General features: G+C 31.4%; 2 protein-coding genes and 1 long non-coding RNA gene across 3 annotated transcripts; 2 read left to right on the forward strand and 1 right to left on the reverse strand.

Moving 5' to 3' along the window:
- The first annotated feature begins 281 nt into the window (after nt 1-281).
- Nucleotides 282-1,112, forward strand: LOC122608761. Its single transcript, XR_006325321.1, has 2 exons — nt 282-531; nt 679-1,112. It is a non-coding gene; the product is annotated as an uncharacterized LOC122608761 (long non-coding RNA).
- A 2,901-nt stretch (nt 1,113-4,013) lies between these two features.
- LOC122608189 lies at nt 4,014-11,692 on the reverse strand. Its single transcript, XM_043781277.1, has 2 exons — nt 11,591-11,692; nt 4,014-6,472 (listed from the first exon to the last, which is right to left on the reverse strand). Exons 1-2 carry the CDS (start codon nt 11,595-11,597, stop codon nt 4,395-4,397), a joined length of 2,085 nt encoding a protein of 694 aa, XP_043637212.1. The 5' UTR covers nt 11,598-11,692; the 3' UTR covers nt 4,014-4,394.
- A 7,824-nt stretch (nt 11,693-19,516) lies between these two features.
- On the forward strand, nt 19,517-21,142 carry LOC122607987 (zeatin O-glucosyltransferase-like). Its single transcript, XM_043781070.1, has one exon. It carries the CDS (start codon nt 19,606-19,608, stop codon nt 21,001-21,003), a length of 1,398 nt encoding a protein of 465 aa, XP_043637005.1. The 5' UTR covers nt 19,517-19,605; the 3' UTR covers nt 21,004-21,142.
- The last annotated feature ends 3,510 nt before the right edge of the window (nt 21,143-24,652 follow it).

The following is a 24,652-nucleotide window of genomic DNA, read 5'->3' on the forward strand; positions in this document are numbered from 1 at the left end:
ATTAAGTGTGATCTTTGTAATCTGTAATGTCATCCTATGGAATCTAGGTACATGAATGGAAAAGTGACACGTAGGATTAGATGTGATTTTATTGGTTTTTATTTTGTTTTGATAGAAATGAATAATTTTTTTAGAAAAATAGTTTGTGGATGTGGGATTTTTGGGAGATTTATTTATTGTTTCATTAGTGGATGTTATTTTGAGCCAATCAATTATATTAATTAATTATATTTTTCTATTTTTTTTTATGTTTTAATATACTGAAAGGGTGTAGTTTTTTTTTAAAAAAACTTGAGAATGTATTTTTATATATTTTAAAAACCAAGTTTGACTCTCCTCACAAAGTTACTGTTTCATTCAACAGTAACTTTGTACAAATCTTTATGCAGCAGATATAAATCGTTTTTGCATATGAAATAAACCGCCTCATCATATATCTATCTGCCTCACAATCTAATTTTTTTATTTTCTAAAACTTACTCTTACATTCATCTATATCTACCTCACCAATTTATGTTGCATCTTCTTATGGTATATCAATATCTATATCCACTTCTTTTTTTTACTTTTCTCTATTCAAATTATAATACGTATGCGTACGCAATATGTGTATAACAAATTAACTAATTGATTTTGTATTTTTACTATTGTTTTTACTTTTTTTTTTGTTGTGGAAAGGAAGGATGAAACGACTATGAGATGCTGGATTTGGCAACAACTTTCAATAAAATTACAAATTTTCTCTTTATATGTCTTTCATATTTCAATATATACAGTATTTATGTACAGAGTATATACTTCAATGAGTCATTTTGCTACACAACAGCATGTGAATAATTAGTTGTCTGAATAGGAATCCTTTTTCCTTTTACATGTTCTAAAATTCTAATGGCATTATCATTATGATATTAAAATACGTTACAGGGAGCTGCAGTTAACGCTATTGTGATGTCAAAACAGGTGCAATATTTTGACTCCAACCCTCATTAAGATTTCAGACGGCTTATGAGAAGACATAGTTGTATCTAACATTGCATTTAATTGGTAGTATGATGCCTTTTGTTGTAGTCTAATATCTGCTTTTTAACTCAGTATAATATTACTCTTTAATTTCTCTTTTTTCATCGATACGTTTCCTTAAAACATCGTTACCCCGCCGTAACAATCCTAGTTGATTATAAGAATCTAGTTATATTTTCGAATGTAATTAATTAGGTTAGGCCCCTCAAATGATATTTACACGGAACTTTTTGATCGATACACATAGAACTATTTCTAAAGACAATAATACCCTTTATTATTATCTTAATCATCATCAGCATTCTTCTTCTACACAATTACAATAGGGTCACTCCTTATATATTACAGTACTAGATTAAACCCGTACGTTGTGCGGGAGTAACTGATAACATAAGTAAAAAAATACAACTACAGATAGTTTATGAATATACGATATATGTCAAATATGTTTATTTTTTTGAACGGTAAATTTAATACACTATTAAATTACACCATTGTCAAGAATTGAATCTTGGTCTATCCTCCAAGAGGCGAGACTCTCTACCACCCCACCTAAATGGTAATAACTACGTCAAATATGTAGTATAACTACATCAACAAACAAATTACAAACAAAATTATACAAACTTAGGTGTTACTAATATAACATGGAGAGAAAAACATAAAAAAAAAAAAAAGAATTAATTTAATTGGTGCATCTCATATGACAAGTGAGTTTGTTTAATTTTGTTTGTAATTTATTTGTCAATTTAGAATTTCCCATTTATAAATCATAAAAAATTGTATATCTTTGTGAAAAAGAAATCCATCCATTAAGTTTTAAGAGATATACGTGAAATAAAATTAAAATTAAATTAGGAAAACAGTGTTTAGCCGATTCTGAATATATATACTTACTATAACTTTAATATAATATAATTATTATAAACATAAATAAAAAATCTAGAATAAATCCATCCATGACTTTAACCGATATACATTGATATAACATAAGAAATCTATCCATCCATTCCATTAAGATATACTTTGCTTCCATTAAGATATACTTTGTCGTCTTATTTTATTTTTAACTTTTTATTATTATTACTTAATTATTGATGATGAATAGGCTAAAGTATAATTTTTAAATTGTGCTTTATTGATGATTAGACTAAAGTGTAATTTTTTTAAAGTATGTTTAAAATTAGGAATTTAATGTAAGTATGAGTAAGAAAAAATCCTACATTGCATGATTTCATAATTGGCACATAATCAAAAATCTATCCACTCTTAGTTATACAGAGATATCTAACATCCAACTTCAAACGTCAATCCCACTGCCACTTTAGGTCATCCAATATCCCCCCGTCGACACTTCCGCCAAACATCAACGTGTTATCTTCTTATAATCTCCTTTCAGATTCTCAATCACCAATCACGCCAATCACCTTTTCCCCTATACTGATGTCAAGTTATTGTTCATCCCGATAATTTTTTAAACTTGAAACAAAAAAAAAAAAAAAAAATAGGATAAACAAAAAGCTAAAAAAATATTAAAATCAATGAAAAAAACAAAGGTCAATCGGAAATTAATGAAAAAAAAAAAGAAGCTAAACACAAAAGATTTCAAATTCAAACATGTAAATCAACAAATCATTCACCAAAATTTAATCAAAATCCGTATTTAAATAATGAAAAAAGAAATAATGAAAGAAATCATAGGAAGAAAAGAGAAAGAACGAAGAGGAACGGTATATTATGAATAAATATTAATTGAAAAAGGGATTTGATCTCAAACTTATCATCAATTTGTTGCACATGTGTTGATGATATGGAATCGAACTATTAGTAATCTTCTGGAGTTGATTAAGAGGGAGAAGAAGAGACAATTCCATCCTTCCATCCATTAACCCCATCGAGATAAAATTAAGAGGGGTAGTTTTGTCTATAAATAATAGTTTATGTGTATCGATTAATTATTTCAGTGTAAATATCGGGAGCCAATTGATAAATAGTAGAATTCTAACCAATTTGGCCAAACGGAATTTGCCATATTCGGTAATGAAATAAAATCAGACTAAAAATAAAAAATCAGACCGAGTAGAAAGATTTTATTTTTTATGAATGACAATTTTATTTTATTCATATTCCAACCTAACTTTGATGTTTCGGATGTGACATAATACTATTTCACGAAAATATTCGTAATATATCCCTCCCAAGATTTGAATCTTGATGGAAAAGCCCAAGGTACAAACACCCTACCAATTCCCCCAAGATTTGAATCTGCATACGTTGCTCCGATATTCTACGAATAGCATTTTCGAAAGTCCCAACGATCAAATTGTCAATGGGCATCAATTGCAATAAAAGCTAATGAACTTCTATTGTGCCACCCATTAATACAACACCAACATTAGTTGATTCCAGTTAAGAGCAACCTATAGGTTTGGTATTACAGGTCAATCCTAACCAATAGGTAGCTTTTTTGACGTCTGGCGAGTTTGTTTAAACCTATATGAGTGATAAAGATGAATGCTCTCTCTAAAGAAGTCTACCATTTGGGACCATAGCCGAAGCATTTCCTTTCTTCCTCCCTTGAGCCTAAACATCCTAAAGATTTTGATTTTAAGAAGAAAAAAAAACACAGTAGGCAGCTTAGCTGTGCTTATGAAGTCAGGTGAGAAGCATTATGCAGTAGAGAAGGGGTTGCTCCGAGAAATCTTTTCTTTCTCGTCCACTCAGAGGGTGCTACTTCAAATTTGGTTCCGCTTTTAAATTGGCTTTGTAAAAGCCGTTAATCCCTTATTTCCCCACTCATTCCTGACTTTTCAATTCCATTCTTTGCCCCAAAACTGGCTTCAGATGAAGATCCTACCTATTCTACTTCTAATGTCTTGGTTCGGTCATCTGCCATTGTATCTAGTTGAGGTATCAATGCTGCCACTAACAGTATGGACATCGACTTCAGATTGTTTCCCTCCAGTCTTGTAAGAGTCAAAACAGGTCACAAGTTTCAAAATCATACAGCACTATAACATTTAAATATCGAGATCCTTTATACATAACTCAAACCAACAACACATGATCCTAGCCTCAAACCAATAACAGATAAAAATGTAGAGTTCCTCCTATCTTTACAAGAAAAATTTAAACCTGTACCCTTACCACAGAGTAAAAAATACCATAACATAATTACTCCGCCAAATTTGACCATCTCTGCTGCAGCAAAAGGCTTGACCTAAATTCAATGACAGGTGATACAATAACAAAGCAATAAAACAAGAGTCCCCTAAGTAAAAACAACTAGCAGATTAACTGCACAGCAAAAGGTAAATTTAAGCTCAACTTTACCATATATACCTATGTTCTCTCCAAATTATTATTCGAGTCCTTTAACTCGATGTGTTTATCTCCTTTCCGTTGTCATTAAGATGTCTCTTTAATCTTCTCAGCCAGATTTCATAATCCATGGGATACGGTGTTCCACATAGACTATCAACATAATCAGCAAATGCTTTTAAAACTGCAGATATGTCTCCAAGTAGCTGCTGGATTAACCTTTTTGACCAAAACGTATCTCTCCACTCCAACGCCCCTTCAACAGAATCCAATTCGGGTAATTCACCACCAGATGAAAAATAAAGCAAATAAACCAGACTTTCGGCATCGGATGCTGAACATAATTTTCCTTCTTGTAGGGCGTATGTGGATGAAAAATGAAGATTCATAACTGGTCTGTCCCGTTCCTCTAAAATGGCATGACCCCACCCAACTAAGACAAAGTATGGCTGATGGGTCATACTGGATGTCACACATATAATGTTTTCAGGTCTAATATCGCCATGCCGAATACCGGCAGTGCCAGCAGTTGAAAGCGCGGATAAGCAATCATGACAACATCTAATGGCCTCATCTGATCCGAACTGACCCAGTCGAATCATGTCCGCTACTGTTTTGCCAACTGGGCTCGTGACCAGAATCGGGGTCCCACACAACGGGTTGTCACAATTTTGACCCGCTCCAGGCTTTCGGCAAGGCCCAGGATGAATTACCTTACCTGACATTGTCAGTTGTGGTAAATACTTGCTGGATAAACCGTTTTGTTTCATAACGGAAAATACTTTCGTTTGTCTCTGGACTTGATACCATAAATTCATATCTTCCCATGCTGGTTCGAGCTGAGATGGATGTGAACCGACATATAGAAAAAGAGACTTTCCTGGATCCTCAATCAACGAAGCAATGTAATACGGCATTTCGCCATCACTTAAAACTTCAACGATCTGATAACTTTTTTGCCAATTTGTGTCCTCCACCAGTAGAACAGATCCTACTTCCAGTTTAATTGATTTTTGAGGCTCGATATCTACAGATTCTTCTTGTACTTCAACAATTTCTGGTGAAATACTGCGTTGTTGGAGTTTAAATAAACCGTTTCCATTTGTTCCGATTTCCATTTCACCCAACTGCCTCTCATTTCTCCTTGTCTGAAGACGAGAGCTGTGATCAGCAGCTAAATCTTCAATCGAGTTCTTGGGCATTCCAACATGTTGTACCATTGTATGGAAGGTTGCGAAAAGTACCTGTAAAGCACCAATATCCCCCCAATTGGCATTCCCAAGCTTGTTCCAGATCCTATCAAAAGGAGTAACTGAAACTCGTGAATGATTTTGAATCCATTCAGCAACACACTCATATACGTTGTTAATGTCAAATTCCATTCTAGTCATATCTCCTTCAACTTTTACAACACCGCCATATTGACAATCAGCTAGGATCACAAAAACTGAATTTAAAACGGCGGGATTTTTTGATTTCCTTAGGCTTCTCGATAATAGTATACGTACACCATAAAACAGGGCTTCCCCTAAAAGCACTAAGGATGGAATTGTAACTTCACCTTCATTTGCCAGACTTTCAATCCCAGGCCTTAAAAGTGCTAGATTGAGAATATCGGTCCATTTACCATGTGGGTGTCTCGGGTTATTGACCAACACCGCTGTGGCGCATAGGCCTCCAAGTTTTCCATTAGCAATGGCTTTCTCAGCTTGATAGAATTTTAAATTGGCATCATAAAGAGAAGCGATGTTTAAAGGCATGGGTTCATCTTGGTTCCAAAATGCCTCCCATAAGCCTTTTACACTTGCATGTAGAAAATCTTCTAATGCAAAAAAAGCAGTAGCTTCAATGGTGCCAGATGGTGATGCATAAGTGGCACTGGGCATCCGAATTAGCTGCTGAAAAGAAACGCCTTCTAATGCATAATCAAATTTTTGGAGATCTATTAGCTCGAAAGGTACATCAAAGTCAAATGAACTTTCTGCTAAAGTCTGGAACCACTCTTCTAGATTTGAAGTCAAGATTTGACTGTCTGTAAATCTATTGAGGAAGGCCTCCCGAACCCTGCCACCTGAAGAGATACTTGACTTTCTCGTCCCTGACACTACTGATTCCTGGTCTGGTGACCCACCTGCATTACAGAGACGTGCAAGAATGAAAGTTAATACAAACATCTATAGGACAGAATTGACTATTTGACTAGGCATAACTTGTATAAATTATAGTTAAATAGCCGCATGCTTCTAAATAGCTTTGTTAAATGGATATTTTTTTGTTAAAATCCCATACTAATATATATCTTCTTTTTGATAAGTTTTTATGGCATGTTGATAATCAATTGGGGACTTAAAAAATCCTTGCTAAAATAGGTTTACAAATATGATCGGAACATTACTTTAAATTTCATGTACACATATGTAGGTATAAGAACCAAGCCATATCAGATATTGAACATTTCAAGCCCCAATATTTAGACTCTATAGTACAAAGGCAAACCAGAATCCCAAATTATCAAGACAAGAAAGTTACCAAATAAGACAGCATATTATGTTGTAGATTTATACACACAATATGTATGACTAGCACAATTGTAGAAGACAGCCTACGGTGGGCCTACGGATAATGTTGTAAAAATTAGCCGTCTTGGCCGATTACTTGGACTCAGAGGCCTGCGGATTTGAGTTAGCACAACTCAGACTACAAAATCAGTGAACAGGTCAAACTCGGAATACTCGGACAACTCAGTCAAGATGGTCAACTATATATATGTGATTAAAGTTTGAACTATGAAGTTTTCTGGGATGTTTCTAAATACTTAAGTTTGAACTTACAAGAACTGACCACCTCAATCTCTAAAAAGTGTAAATTTTGATACCATCTTACTGAGAAAACTAATAGAGCTTAAAAATTTACAGATAGCATCGACACTCTAAAAAAAGATTATGCAAAGACTGCATCAAAATATATGAATAGTTGAATACTACATATTGAGAATACATACAAAGGCGGGTCTGTATTATAAAAATCCCATTAACTTTGGAATTAGTCTGACTAAAAAAATCAGGTAAACTTTCTAATTTAAACATTGCATTCCACCGAACAGGTTTGTATGCCTTCAGTTACAACTCCTTTCTTTTTCATCATTCTTAGCAGATATGATTTTATCCATATACTAATAAGTTTTCTCTGACTCTGTTTCTCAATGCCAAGATAATCCTTGCAAACACCAAACCAAGCTCTAACCAAGCTCTAGTGATTGCTTTATTCATTAAAAATTCATTCAATTTTCCTATTATATTGGTTATTACCTTTGTTTCATAACCTATGGAACTTCCAGGTGAAAATACATTTTTTTACAGTAACTAAATGCAGTTACCAACCTGGGTTGGAAGCTAGAGATGAGTTTGTAGTTACTGTAAATCACTTGGCTATATAAGCAAATAACTCGGCCTCTCAATACCACAATTCTGAGTGTACTATATCAGAATAGGGCCGTGCTGACCCTTTCAATCCACCCAGTGTCTCAATATTTCAACGTATAAACCCACTTATGAGTAGCAGCCCACTGATTCTTTTACCGTCAATAACTAATAAGAGACTTAATCCATCTTAGTGATCCAACCTCCGAACCTATGGCTTGTTTCAATTTTTTGCCTCAACTAAGCTTTTAGGAATTGAAGTGGTATTGATGTTTACACAAAAGACTTTGAAGGTGTGAAAGAACTTTTGTAATTACAGTGTATTAGTATGTATAATGGCTTCCTTGTGCATGTTCTGGTTCCTTTCTAACGACAATTGGTATGTCTAGATCTTCTTCACTAATCTCTTCATTAGTTTGACAGCTTAATGGTTTCACAAACTTCTAACTCACTTCAGCAATACAAATCAGACTTCGTTACTCACGTCAACCTTGTAATGTGCAATATCTCTTATAATACTCAAATGAACACAATAAAATGCTGAATAAGTAGACACAATAGGACTATTGCAACTATAACTCTGGGATGCTAAACCTGTTAAACCTGTAAGGGCACAACACAACAGGAAGCTCCAGGAATTAATTTACTAGAACACCATGGAACTCGTGAAAATGATACTGATAGTCTGATACAAACCCAGTTCGTATTTGGGTGGGTATTAGGGTCAGATTTATTAATGCTGGGTCAAAGCAGTTATTGAAAAAAGAAACTGATGGGTTGCTAAAATGTAGGCTCGGTTATTATTGCTAGTATTGCTTATTTATATCCCTTGTTCTAGTATTAGGAGGCCAGGAGAGTGTGGATGTTTTATATAAAATTAGGGAATAAACCTTGTTCCTGGAGATTAACCCATCTCGAATTGGGTCCTCTATCTTGTAATATTTCAGTTTCCAGCAATTGAATAAATCAATTGTTCTTATTTAATTTCTGGGTTCTATCAGATACTTGCATCAAAAAATAACAATTGGGTAAAAACATCATGGTAGCAAGAATTAAGAGGGTGCTTCACATTTTGGGATACTGTATACATGGAGTTTCATTAAAATAACAAAGAGTATGGCATACACCATAATGAGGAAGGTACATCACAATGATAAGATGTATGTGACCCTTAATAGATATAGACTTGCTCGATATCATTAACGTCTATCTAGAAATATCATGCAATATAACTTCATAATGCAAAAGTCACAATGACTATTAGTCTATTACTAACAACAACGGATGAGATATGGCTTATGAAGTTAATTCTATAGTTTATTTACTTTTGTTGTAAGGTATAATGTGAGGGCTTTATAAAAATATGATGCTTTTATAACATTCAAAGTAAAATAGATGAAAAGACTGCAGTATCAAAAAGATGAGAAACTACACATAGGAGTGCATGGAAAGCTAATACATGATAGATTACGCAATTCGTTTCATCCTTGTTCCCAATCATATCTCTCATTACATAAGTAAACACAAACTAACACAACACTTCTACTGTGCAAACATGCATTGTTCGTTTGCCTTCCCAAACAAATTACATTCTTAGCTTGGAAATCGTAATAGGTCTTACCATTACCCTATAGAACTTAAAAATGAAATCAATTTCTAACAAAAGACTCCCAAAACTTGTTGTCATTTAGATCAACACATTTTTATTCAATGATTACCATCAACTTCAATACTAAAAACTACTAACAGAAGAAAGCATAGAACATCCTTTCACATTGTGAGATAGACCAGATCAAAGTGCCCAAAATACAGTTAGAAATCCACCAAGATGCTTAGCGTGATCATAACTACAACAGAATATGATCGTACCATGTGTTGAAATGTGATGCAACTCAAAATTAATCCAAATAATGTAAAGTTGAGCTTATTAATGGGCTAAGTCTTTTTACAATTCATTGCCTGGCTTCTGCTCCTAACTTGGAAAGACATAATGTAAGGGATGAACATACGGAATAAGAAACACAGAGTACAAAGCTAATGTCAAATTATATCACCATATAGATATTTTTAAGTAAGGTACCATATTTAGTATCAATAAATTGCAATTGGTAACCTGTATGAGAATTATATTGGTCCTTGCAGACTTTTGAAGAAACCAATGAGCATTGTTGTTAGACTCTTACAAGTCACAAGTCAACATCTATGAGTCGAGCCACACCCAAAAAGTGGCGACTCTATAGGTGATTCTTAGTTGCTCCTGACTCTTAGCCTAACTTGCAAGTCGGGGTGTGACTCTGTCCAGGTCAAGGCAAGTTAGAAACTCGTTCGAGAAAAAAGAAGAACCAAGAAACAATGATTGTCGTAGTTTCATCATGATCAATGTATAAACATACGTTGGCTATAGATATTAAACTTATATACGTGTGAAAGATACCCGTGAAATGACATGTAAGTATATATTATATTATGTTTGATATATATATATATACTATATTATACCAATATATATACTTACATGTTGACAGTCGACAAGTGTGCCAATGAAAATGTTTACAGTTTACCACGTTTTAGCCTTCAAGACATATCAAGACTTCGGCTTTATATACGTTTAAGCTCCATACCTTTCAAGCGTATGATTCCATGTTCTTTAAAGTTAAGGTCAACCCTTTCCCAGACTAGGAAGTACTGATGCAACTATTATTTAAGATTCTGTTTTTTTTATGTTTCCAACAAAGTTGGGATACTATAACACTTTATGGCTATCTGATATAATAATCACACGTACTTAAGAGGGAATTTGACTATTGACAAGTCAAGAATTTATACAGAAAAAAGAAAACCAGCTGCAGTTCGAGCACTTTCAGGAAAAGAAACATTTGCAGGAAAGTAAGATAGGAATAGCCTAACAAGACGCATTTTCTGCAGCCATATTTATAAAGGAGTGTAGGTGTGATTCATAGAGATTGCAACATCTATATCATGCCCAATAAAGTATTCTCTACAACGGTATACAAAGTATCTGGTTCTCTCTAGTCTCTAGGCTACTTGTCTAGTCAAGGTCAAGCTTCGTTTTTAAGCACGGTGGATAATATGAAACAGTCTACCTTCTGTTCTAATAAATGTTTAACAATATCGATAACCTAAAGATTTCTGCCCTAACTATTCAACAACAACAATAATATCTAATCCCACAAATATGTTGTGTATCGAGAAGGTAACAAGTAGAAAATTCATAGTCATTTACCTACCTAGAGATAGATAGACGTCTTCCAGAAAGACCTCGGCTTAAAAAATGTCGTGTGCAAAAGATACATAAAAATCATGAATTTCTCACTGAATTATATAAATAGAAAACGGATACCAAATACCGTTCCATCTATGGTTTTATCGAAAATGACTACAAAAGCATAATTGTCTGTCTCGGAATTTACACTATAACTTACTTATGCAACACACAGATCGCAACGTCGCTGTTTTATTCATTCATTCATTCATTCATTCATTCATGCCCTAGGAAACTAGTCAACAAAATTACGACACCAACGAATCGAAATTGAATAATGAGACAACAGCAATTTCCATCAATCAATTATATATACATACATACTTATATACAATTTCCATCAATCATATTCCAGGTCAACTAAGAATCATTCTAATCAAAATTGACCTAGTAGTTCTAAAGTCAATCAGGGAGTAAATATGGAATAAAAAAGATAATGAATTTATTATTTATATAACTATATAGATATAGATATAGATATATAGATAGATATAGATAGATATACAGATATAAATATGAAGATATATAATTGAATGAAAATACGTACCTTCCATGAAGAAGAAGAAGTAGAAGAAGAAATAGGAAATTGTGATTGATTATGAGAAGAAGCAGCAGCAGCAGATCCTGAATGCATATCACACTTAATAGAAAAGAATTTTAAAAAAAAATTATTGAAAAAAATAATAATTTTAGTGTTAGAAAATATATTTTTTTTTAATTTTTTTTTTTAGTAATAAGAAGTGAGGGAGTCAAAATTGGTCCAACATCTGTGAAGTGCACGCCAACACAGACACTCGCAGTGCTCCCCTCTCTGGCAGTCCGGATTAATAATTGTAATCCAAATTCCAAGCAAATTAATGTTAATTCTAAACACATTTAATGACAGGATTTTTCTCATACAGACTACCAAACATACATATAAACTAGTTTTTTTTTTTGGACGTTGCTACTGGAGACATTACGTAACCGTTATATATGTAGAAAAATTATATAGAAAGAAATTTTTGTGGCAAAGTTATTATGTAGTAAAAAGTAAATAAAATGAAACTTTTGTGGCTGAAATTGAAAAATTTAAAGTTATGTGATAAAAAGTTAACTTTGTTGACAAAAAGAAAAAATGCAAAAGTTATGTGGTGATAACTAAGGAAAATGAAACATATGTGAAAAATGTTAGAAAATTGAAAGTTATGTCGCGAAAACACAAAGTTATATGGTAAAAAGTAAATAAAATAAAACTTTGGAGACTGAACTTCAATTATTTAAAGTTATGTGGTAAAAAGTTAAGAAAATAAAACTTTGTTGACAAAATTTAAAAATCCAAAAGTTATGTGATAAAAAGTAAAAAAATGAAACATTCGTGTCAAAAGTTAAAATAGAAAAAGTATAAAATATGGTGTAAACTCAAAATATGTGCAAAAATCAAATAAGATGAAGCTTTCGTGGCAAAAGAAAAAAAATGAAAATTATGTACTAAAAATTGTTCACAAAAGTTATTTAAAAAAAATAGTTACGTGGTAAAAAGTAAGAGAATGAAGCAATCCTGACAAAGATTAAAAAAAATAAATGTATAAAAAGTAAATAAAATAAAACTTTTGTATGGAAAAGAATAAAAGAAAGTGATGTGGCAAAAAGTAAAAGGGCAAACACTTTAGTAAATTTATGTGATAAAAAGTAAAGAGAATCAAACTTTCGTGACAAAAGTTAGAAAAACAAAAGTTTAAAAAGTAAATAACACAAAAATTTCGTGCAACAAAGTAAAAGAAATAAAATTTATGTGACAAAAAGTAAAAGTTTAAAAGTTTTTGTGATAAAAAGTAAAAAGAATGAAAGTTTCGTGGCAAAAATTAAAAAAATAAAAGTTTAAAACTAAATAAAACACAACTTTCGTGCCTCAAAGTAAGTGCAAAAATCAAATAAAATAAAGCTTTCGTGACAAAAGTTAAAAAAAAAATTATGTAGTAAAAATTGTTGACAAAAGTTAAAAAAAAAAAGGTTATGTGGTAAAAAGTAAAAGAATGAAACTTTCCTTGCAAAAGTTGAAAAAATAAAAGTATAAAAAGTAAATAAAACAAAACTTTTGCGAGAAAAGTAGAAGAAACGAAAGTAATGTGGTAAAAAGTAAGAGAGCGAAAACTTTAGTAAATTTATGTGATAAAAAGTAAAAAGAATGAAACTTTCTTGACAAAAGTTAGAAAAACAAAAGTTTTAAAAAGTAAATAACACAAAAATTTCGTGCGGAAATTAAAGTTATGTGCCAAAAAGTAAAAGATTAAAAGTTTTTGTGATAAAAAGTAAAAAGAATGAAAGCTTCGTGGTAAAAATTAGAAAAACGAAAAGTGGTTGGACACCCGGACTTTTGTCCAAGAGATCACTGGTTCGATACTCTCGGCCTGTAATTGTCCGCCAAGATTTTGTCCTGGCTTTCGTGGAGTTTTTACCGGGTGGGGCGAGCGGGGGGGAGGAGATCGGGTAGGTCCACGGTATCAAGTCCGAATACCCGTGATCCGGGCCTTGATGTTCTAAAATAAAAAATAAAAAAATACTTTCGTGCCAAAAGTGATAAAAGTAAAGAGATTGAAAGTTTCGTGGCTAAAGTTAGAAAAACAAAAACTAAATCCTTCGTGCCAAAAGTAAAAAAAAAATAAAGTTATGTGACAAAAGTTAAAAGATTAAAGTTATGTGGCAAAAATGAAGAAACCAAAAAATCTAAATAAACTTAATTTGTGTTAAAAATAAAAGATATGAAAGTTTAGTATAAAAGTGTGAAACAATTGAAACATGGAACTTCAATTGTTATATATAATAATGTAAATGTAACCTCCGATGTCATATTTAATGGATTTTGGGTCTTAATATGTTTGACAATATATGAAAAAGGTTGATATGTAAACAGTTTTACTTTTACCTAGATAAAAAAACTGCTTGCAAGTTCTATTTAAATGATAAAAAAGGACAACTGACCTTTTGCATTGGTGAAAATTAAACCTTCGACCTTTGTTTCAAAAGGTAAGGGTGTTAACTACCAAACATATTTCACATTATCATATAGTATTGATGTTGACTCTTTCATGTTAAATTCTAACTCTTGATCTTTAATCTATAAATCAAGATGGCTTTACTCCTCGAAATGGAAATAACTTTACCCCTCATATAACTTTTGGTTTATATTTATTGTCGTTGTGATGACAACGACTGAAAGGTGAAATTATAATAAAGTATTTTGAATATGTGTTAATAATCTGGAAATACCCTTTTATGGGTGATTTTGTTTACACAAAAATCAAATATAAAATATTGAATTAGAGTTCCTTGAGTTGCTAAAGAAGCCACACTTGAAACACAAAGTGTGGGATGGAAATTAGGCGTTATAGAGAAAGAGAAAGAGAAATTATATCAAAGGTTTGGTTTCACCTATTTTCCTAAACTCAACTTTCACGACGTTATTTATATTAATGTATTGTGATCATGACTGTAGAAATGGCTAGGCATTTTTAGGTCGGTCGAATAGGGAGTTGGGGGTACTCGGGTGTATCTTGTGAGTAAAAGAGATAAACACATAATGTAAATCTAAACTTGGCTTGTTATTAATCCGAATGAATAAACTGAATACATTACCTTTGTATTTATAGGCAACAAACTACCTATTAGACTCAAACTAGGACAAGCTACCTTATTAGATTTAAACTGCCCCATGTTTTGATCATTTAAAACTTAAAAACAAGATTTACTAGCAGGGAGTACTTGGAGTGTCAAAGTGGCTAAGACAGAAGTGCTTGAACTGATTCGGATACTCGGTGCCTTACCTTGCAATGAGTACTTAGGAAGTTTTGCAATTGTCATTGTGATAGGTAACTAGCGGAGACAAAAGTGATAAGGGTATGTTAGTAATAGCAAAAATTTAGTTGCATATGTTTATACTTAGAGGCTTTGATAAGTAAATATCTTTGATGTTAACGTAACAATTTATGCGAAATTAGAAGATTTTGTAGAGAAATTTTAGAGAAATTACAAGGTTGGAAAATGACAAGATTTTGTTGACCCGTAACAATTTATGCGAAACTCCATAACTTACATGTCTTAGGGGGGATTTTATTGTAACAGAGGCTTTTATTGTAACAGACGACTAAGTAAGAATGGGCTATCTATAATTGTATATTTGTATGCATCTTAGACTTTATAGGTTAACCATCGTAAATGTTATCCTTGGCTTTTCGCAATTTAAAAATGTGTTTAGGTTGTTAATTAAACAAGAAAATATGATGGGCCTAAACAAGAAATCCAAAAACACCGATGCGATCGAGGAACTCTACCGTTAATTAAACGTGAGTGAACATATATAAGTATATAACTAATGTAATTTTAGTGTATATTAAAAAACCCATAAATTAACATTTATATATCCTACATGTTAAAAAAAGTTAATATTATGATTATGACAAAAATTTTTTGATTATATAAGCAACCAGAAAATATCATTAAAGATGGTTTAAAATGTCATTAACCCTAACAAAGTATTACCATTTATTCATTTTTGTAGTATTCTTAAGTTTTAATTTTATTCCATTTCTGACATCATCTTGTTTTATATACAAAAAGTGATTATTAAACGAAAGCGTACCACTCATTCACTTTCATCATCAGGTTGGTCAGACCAAAACTTGCATTTGTGCAACTCAAATCAATGCGTTAAGTACTCATCCGAATTCAATGTTTTAAAATGAACTATCTAATTAATCAGCATAATAAATAGATGTATTTCGAAATTACTAAACATAATGTTGTATACGTAGTTTACAATCCGAACCATATTATATAGTGTTACAAATGAATATCAGCAACAATCATGACAATATTCAATCGAGTTCGTTTTTTTTTTTTTTTTTTTTTTTGAACACCAGTTAGTGTGTTTATTGTGAAATATTGAATAAAAAAGTGATATAAATAATCAAACGAAATATCATTTAGGAAGTATGGTTCAAAATAATTATCATTCTCTACATTTAAATAATAATTCAAGACCTATTCTTAATAAAGACTTATCCACATTATCTCAAACAGTTTTTGAAAGTCAACTTAATCTATTATTATCAATTATCTCACATACGGATAATTATTGTATATTTGTACTTATAAAGTCACAGCACTCAATACTAAAAATTGAATATTAATGATATCATTATTAATATAATCAATTATAAATCTTAATAATCATTATCTATATATATATATTAATAGTATTTGTATAAAACGCTTCAATATTAGAATTATATGTCAACTTACATTTTTACTAAGTATCTTAAATACGTATAAAATATTGTAAGTATTTTAATACAATCATATCTTAAAATACTTCAATACGGTTAAGCATACCGTATCTTTATATATAATAAAAAAAGATTGTTTTTTAAAAGTATTTTTAAAAATATTATGATGTGTCAAGATCACATATTGTTTAAAAAGGTATTTTTCTTATTTATAATGTCATATTTAAAAGACCCCATTTAATGTGTGCTTATCTAAAGTTCGAATTTTTTCTATATAATGTTATGAAATGCCTTTTATTTCTTATTAGCGAAATAGGTATTATTATTTTATATATCATTGTATTGGTTGATTTATAATATATCAATAACAAAAATTACATACATTTTATATATATATATTTTTGGTTTTAAAATTTTAATTAAAATGCCAAGGTTGAATCCGAAATTATTAACTAGTTTATGTATTATATTAAAATTTAGAGTTAAAATAATGATATAATAATGTTTACAATCCTTTAAATATATAATACTTTAATATGTAGTCATATAACATTTAATAAGACTCACTTAATTCATATGAATTTAATTACAAAATATAGAGTTTTTTAATGTTTTGTGTGTAATTAACCGTGTATATATTTAAAATAATCTACTTAAACGACTTATTCATCAATCAAAATTACTGATTTTACTAAATAATTCTTATCTTATACTTGATATTTAATATGATTAGCAAAAGTCAACGACGATTTTTATGTAAGATGTTCATTATGTTAGGTTCATATCAAATTGTGATTGAGCAATTTTCAAGATTGTCATGCGCTATCAGAAACATATTGTGATTTAAAACTTAACAGAATGTGTTTTTAGATTAAACAATGAAAATACATTGTGTTAGATTTAGATCACCCGTGATCAATTTTCTACTAAATAATTCTTATCTTATACCTGATATTTAATATGATTAGCAAAAGTCAACGACGATTTTTATGTACGATGTTCATTATGTTAGGTTCATACAATGTTACAAATTGTGATTGAACAATTTTCTAGATTGTCACGCGCTTTCAGAAACACATTTTGATTTAAAACTTAACAGAAAGTGTTTTTAGATTACACAATGAAAACACGTTGTGTTTTTTATAAAACACATTGTGTTAGATTTAGATCACTTGTGGTCGATTTTCTAGTTTTCATAAAAAATTTAGTTTTCAAATAAATATTAAATAGGTTTTTAGTGATAAGGGGGATTATTTTTTTTTAATACGAGTCGATATTGCCGATTATATAGTTGTGCAATGTGTGTCAACATCTAAGGTAGCGCAAGTGTAGAGGCAAGGTGGAAATTGTCAACCCCTCATGGGTTGCAAGAGATTTGCAATTTTTGGGTGAAGATATGGAATAATAGTTATGGTGGAAATTGTCAACCCCTCATGGGTTGCAAGAGATTTGCAATCTTTGGGTGAAGATATGGAGTCATAATTAAGGTGAAAATTGTCAACCCCTCATGGGTCGAGGTGTTCTTTTTACGTTATATTTAACAGCTAATTAATCTCTTGAAGTTGGTTTCCCTTAGGATTTTTGGTCTTGTTGGTTTTATGAGATTATTTAAAAAATATGAATTATATGTACTTCGAGAATAATTTTTGAATCTTAATTTTGATCCAAGAGTAATATTGTTCCAATTTTACTATCAAACTTGAGAGGATCTCAATTCTTAAAAATATCATTTTGGTATTATTATCGAAACTATAGCATATATAATGCAATAATAATAATCATGCATGTATAACAACAGTACTTTCATATTTTTACATACGAAGATATCAAAAATGCTTCTCGGAAGATTTTCTGCAAAATATGTGTCGTCATAGAAAGATGTGACATGCAAGAGTTAGAACTGTAATTTTAAACGTAATCTTAAAAAATTAAAATAGGCATATCGATCAATTCGAATCACTTTATCTATAATCCCTTATAAAACATATCAGACTTCCTATTTTAAGAAATTCAGCAATTTTTTCAATATCTCCATATTGCCCAAATTCAAACATTACCTCTAATTCCATATCTCTAAACACAATCAGACAAACACCTTACCAAGATCTAACACACATTCACTTCTTTCCCTCCTTTCTATTTATACACACGCATATCGATTCATCCCCCACTATTTTGTATTATCATCATCGTTTAACCGCCGCAACGCGCGGGCACCAATTCTCGTATAACTAAGAAAACATATATATTTTTGTAATGTAACATTTTTAGTTAGTTGTCACAATAAATTTTTAATGAGTTGTCATTTTTCATAATTTTCCAAATACATGCTCTATTTATGTTGACATATCTCTCTATATAACTAAGAGAAGATATTTTTTTGATTAGTTAATTATTATGAAAGAACGCCATGTAAGATTTTTTCTTATGTGTCATACTTACATTATTTTCTTACTTTTAAGCATTTTTTTAAAAATTATTTTTTATCTTAATCATCATTAAGTCATAATAAAAAAAATTGAAAAGTTAAAAAAAATAAATTAAAACGGCTAGACAAGATTACATGTTGGCTAACAAGTCATATTTGTATGTTATTAATTGAATAAATCTAAATATAAGATCTTCCATCTTCCATATTATTATTATTATTATTATTACATAACGTATATCATATATTGCTATTAGTCATAAATTAACAATTTTTTATATTATCATAAATTATAAAGAATAATTTACTATCAATTATTATTTTATTTTATATTTATGTTATTGATCAGTCACGCATAATGTGCGGGTTTAATCTAGTATAATATAAATCATCAATCATAATCCTAATTATTAACATTTATATTTATATACTAATAATTGATAATCGATTTTGTGGATATTTTGTAAAAATTTAAAAAAAGCTTGAGTAAATTGATAAAAAAAAAAATTAATAAATAGATATTAAGGTTATTTTCTCTATAAATAATCTTAGAAAATATCCACATGGATATGGTTGTTTGGCAAACCATCTACTATGGCCACTAATCAGCTACTACTTTCGTTGATGGAGACACTTCAAAATAAAATAAGTAAAACGCAGAGCACATGACAAAGAAAATTGATATTAACATCTAGTGTACACTTTCTATCCTTTATACAGTACATTTTAATTCTCTTCTTTCACAATTTCTCCCCGATGTACTGAAATATTCATACTCAATAATGCCATATATATATATATAAATATATACAAGCTTTTAAAAAAAAAAAACCTATAGAATACACATTCATAAGAAAATAACAAAACAAAATGGGTAACCACTACGAAGGCCAAACACAGTTGCCGGATACTGAATTGGTGGTGGTAATGATTCCGTTTCTTGTACACTCTCATGTACACCAACTCTTTCACCTATCTAAGCTTATATCCGCCTACAATATCCCGGTCCATTTCTTAAGTACCGCTAACCAATTGGACCAATTCCATTCTCGAACCGGTCCTGCGGTTTCCAATAGTCTCATTCACTTTATTGAATTACCAACTGATCCTAAATTCGCTAATTGTGTAGACATACAAGGCTTGTTAGAAACAACTCTTCATTTACGTAACCCAGTTGCGGATTACGTGCAGTCTCTTTCGACTCGTTCACGAAGCGTAGCAGTTGTACATGAACATCTAATGTCTTATGTTGTACAAGACGTGAAGGCAATTTCAAATGCCGAGACTTATATGTTTCATCCACTCTCGGCTTTTGATACTTTTTGGAGATTTTGGGAGATGTTCGGTAGACCGTTTGAAATAGATGACTCTGAATTGCTAAACCGGCTCCCTTCTATTCAAGGGACCTTTCCGCCCGAGTTGATGGATTTTGTGAAGCTTCAGTCTCGGTATATGGATTTTCACGTTGGTGAGTTATTCGGCACATCAAGAGTTGTTGAAGGGGAATATGTAAATTATTTTGAAAGACAAGAGATGAATAATAGAAATGTTAAGATTTGGGCAGTTGGGCCGTTTATTGATGTTGATAATGATAAAGTAGCATCTGTGACGATTTCAGAAAATCGTCACGAATGTTTGAGGTGGCTGGACTTGCAGCCACCTAATTCTGTCATATATGTGTCCTTTGGGACCATAATAGCTAATTTTAGTGACAAACAAATTGAAGAGTTAGCTATTGGGCTTGAAAGAAGTCAACAGAGATTTATTTGGGTGGTACGATCCGGGGACATAGTGGATAAGCATTCCACGAATCCTAATACAACGGATTTGCCAATAGGGTTTGAAGAACGCGTGCAAGGGCGTGGATTGATCGTGCGGGGATGGGCTCCACAAATTGAAATTTTAGGACATTCAGCAACAGGTGGGTTTCTGAGTCATTGTGGATGGAATTCGAGTTTGGAGAGTCTATGGATGGGGGTGCCAATCGCTACTTGGCCAATGCATTCTGATCAACCAAAAAATGCATTCCTCATCACTGATGTTCTTAAAACTGGATTGCCAGTGTTGGATTGGGCACGTAGAGACGAGTTGGTGACACGTGTGGTGGTGGAAGATGTTATCAGGAGACTAATGAATTCGGCTGACGGAGATGAGATAAGGAAAAAGGCCGGGGAATTAGGTGAAGCCACTCGTAATTCAATGGTCGACGGTGGTATATCTCGTAAGGAGATTGAGTCGTTTGTTGCATACATGAAGAGAACCATATAGCAAAACATATATGAAAAATGCTTATTAATTAAATTCCTGTATTTGATCTACTGGAATTGAAGATGGTTATATGAATAGGTAAAGCCGCTGAAATCAATTATCGTCAAATAAAAAAGCATTTTGTTTTTCTTGTGTTTCATTTGGATCTTTCGGGTCACTCCATTTCTTGTTTGTACTTTGTTTGATTTGTTTTAATTATCAGAGTTTGTAATGATAATCATGTTGCGACTTGCAACATAATTTCCGTGTTTAAGTGTATGTAGAACGCATGTCTTCCAAGGGCACATTACCATTACCAATTGATATATATTAATTAAGAGAAAATTACGATCTTTAGGAATTTAAATTGTATGAGATAATCATCTCGCTATATAGCTATAAATCTAACAGAGCTTTATCACTTTTCAGTTTACAAGACGTACAGTCCCTACAAACTGACAATCACATAAGTTAATGCATTTGATATTTCAAAGACAAGCAATGTTTGCTGTAGAATGGTGATCTTTATGCTGAGCTAATTTTTCACAACGCAATTGTGCCCTCTAATGATTTCTATGGCAGTTAGAAGTGGCAAAAATAGATCGACGAGTTATCATTTGCGAATTTGTGATCATTATACTTGGCTAATTTGTCATTGATTGTTCTGAATATTTTCCTCATGAGATGTAATTAATGTTCATGTTGTAGCTGAGAGGCTTTTGGGAACTCAGTCAACAAAAATTGTAACCTGTTATATGTAAAGCAATTCTTTTATCTAATATAATATCACGTACTAAATACATGGAGAATGATCAAAAGAAGTAAGTTTGACTAAAATTCTGTTCATGAAACCTTTTTTGGAGATACTGAAAAAAAGAGTTGCAAAGCTCATGTCTGCTTTCAGATAACATGTTGTGATCAATCCCAATGTTTTAAATACCGGTATTTTGGTCGTACTGGTCCGGTACCCGGTACCGGTATTACTGGTATACCGGTCGGTACGTACTGGCATAGTAATTTAATTTTTTATTTTTATTTTTTTAAAAATCCTACAAGAATTGTTACAATTTTAAGAAAATAATCAAATACAAGATCAATTCACTCAAAAATAATACCAAAGAGGTATTTCATAACAAAATATAAGTTTTAAAGTTTATAAATAACAAAACATAACATTAAAGTATCATAAAATAATTTTTAAAAAAATTTAAAAAAAAATTCAAAATACCGGTATTATTACCATTCCGGTAATACCAGAAAATACCGGAAATACCGGCCGGTATTGAATAGTGAAAATACCGGACAAAATACCGGAAATACCGGCCGGTATTGAATAATGAAAATACCGGACAAAATACCGGGATACTTGTACCGGGGTACCACCCAGTATCCGGTATTCTAAGTAATACCGGCCTGTACGTACCAATATTTAAAACACCAATTATATATAACAATTTTTCGTTACATACTCGCGTGGGTGCTAGCGACGGACATTCTTCCTTTTTTGCGAAGTCCATATTGTCACTTTTGATAGCTTTCTTTTTCTTTCTTTTTTTTTTTTTTTCTTGTGTAGCAAATCTCTAATTACGCTCTAGAGATTTATAAGTGGTAATCATAATTCAATATGAGCTTTTATGTATGCTAAAGCTTTTATATTTAACTACTTTTTTTTGTTGAGATTTATTATTATTATTATTATTATTTTTTGTTATTTCCATTGAACAATTGAGAAGTGTTGTAGCACTTTAAAACTAACAGAAAATGTGTACTAAGTTCTAAATGTACCATTACCATCGCAACGCACAGGTTTCCCGTCACCACCCCACCACCACCTACTACCTGTCGCCGCCACTACCACACTGCCGCTACCCAACTCTTAAAGTAGTTTTATGTTTCTTTGATAATAACATGAATGGGAAATTCGTTACATAATCGAGATATGAGTTATATAAAATCACATATAACAATGACTTGTCACGTTAAACGTTATCCTCATGACACCTAGCACATTGTGTATTGATGTCGCCGCATCGCGCGGACATCCATCTACTATACTAATATATACAGTATATACGTTGTGAGGAATTATACATATATAACAATTTAAGTTGACTTACTTGTAAGTAATAGCTTTTTTGACTTTTTATTTTTTTATCACAATTGTTTTGATTTTTTAATTCTTATCATACAACTTTTTATTTTTATGTTTTGGTCACAAACTTCCAAAAGATAGTGACTTTATACTTTTGCCACGATAACTTTTTTCACTTTTTTTATTCTCACCACAATTTTTTTGACTTTGTTATTTTTACCATGTTTTGAATTTGATTCTTAATTTGCCACATACTCTGATTTCCTTAAATTTAACTTTTTAACTACAATAATAACTAACTATATGATAAAGGTTTTGTTTCGAAAAAATAAATGACAAAGGTATCCAAACAATAAGGTCTAAAATCTTATACTATGTCACAATCCTCAAAAATACTTTAAAAGTGATTCAAGAATCTTAAACAACAAAGGAAGAGTTTTGATTAAACACGTTTCAATGATTTAGCACCAAAATTTGACATGAAAATAAAAGTATTTGGAAATGGATTTTAACAATTTTATTGACTTTACAATGATGATATAAGACTAGTCGTAAGTATCAGTCAATGAAGAAGTCGACCGATGACCGAACGAAAAGCCCACGAAAAATACAGTGGAGCGCGGATGATGCTGACACATAGAGGTCGCGCTCCTCTTCAGAGAAGCTACACTCCAACGCAGAGGCCACACTCCAAATTCGGACATAAACCCATTTTTGCTTAAAATCGATCAAGCTAGACACAAAATCAAAGCTTCCCAGTTTACAACAACTCATACAAGTATAATAAAGGATTGAGATCCTTTAAAGTTATAGTAACTTTATAGGTAAAGTTAAGATGACCTTGACATTTGGATTAAAATCAAAGGTTAAGATTCAAAAATGATTTTTTAATATTGTCCATTGATTTAATCCAATGGTCCACACCCATTAACTTCACCTATGAATTTCATTTTAACTTTTGAGAATCTCAATCCTATAATCAATGCTAGAAAATAACTTGTTTCAGAAACCCAATTCTGGAAATTAAAACCCCTCTTTGAAAACCCAGTTTTGACATTTTGCTCAAGAAAACCAAAAATTGACCAAGTTTTGTAAATAGCTAGTAATACAAGACTTGTAACAACATAAACAAGTAACTTGAAGATGAAAATTATATACCAAAGTTTCTTGAATCACTAAATTTGGATTTGAGACTTTGAAGGTGAAGAAACACTTGATGTAATAGAAATCTTAGATCATAACGGTTATTATTATACTAGTTATATATATATATATATCAACAATTTCACTTACAAAAATGTGATTAAATCTTAATATTGGAAGAAATATGATGATAAAATGATGGTAGTGATGAGAGTTCTTCCATTTTAGAGAGAAAAAGGAGAAGAGAGTGTTTAGAGAGATAGAGAGAAAGAGAGAGAGAGAATGAAGAGTGAGAAATGTGTAAAGAAATAAAAGTGGTTTTAGTCCCCTTTTTGACTCGAGATTCGTTTAAATATTTCGTTGACACAATATTTTTGAATTACCTTTCTAACGACTATTTACACGCCACCTTTTCTTCACAAAAGTTGCTTTATC

This window comes from Erigeron canadensis, chromosome 7 (genome assembly GCF_010389155.1).
Source record: "Erigeron canadensis isolate Cc75 chromosome 7, C_canadensis_v1, whole genome shotgun sequence".
Classification (NCBI taxonomy): Eukaryota; Viridiplantae; Streptophyta; class Magnoliopsida; order Asterales; family Asteraceae; genus Erigeron; species Erigeron canadensis.

What these genes read in the sequence shown, in the direction of transcription:
- LOC122607987 (XM_043781070.1), top strand. Translation starts at nt 19,606, where the DNA reads ATGGGTAACCACTACGAAGGCCAAACACAGTTGCCGGATACTGAATTG.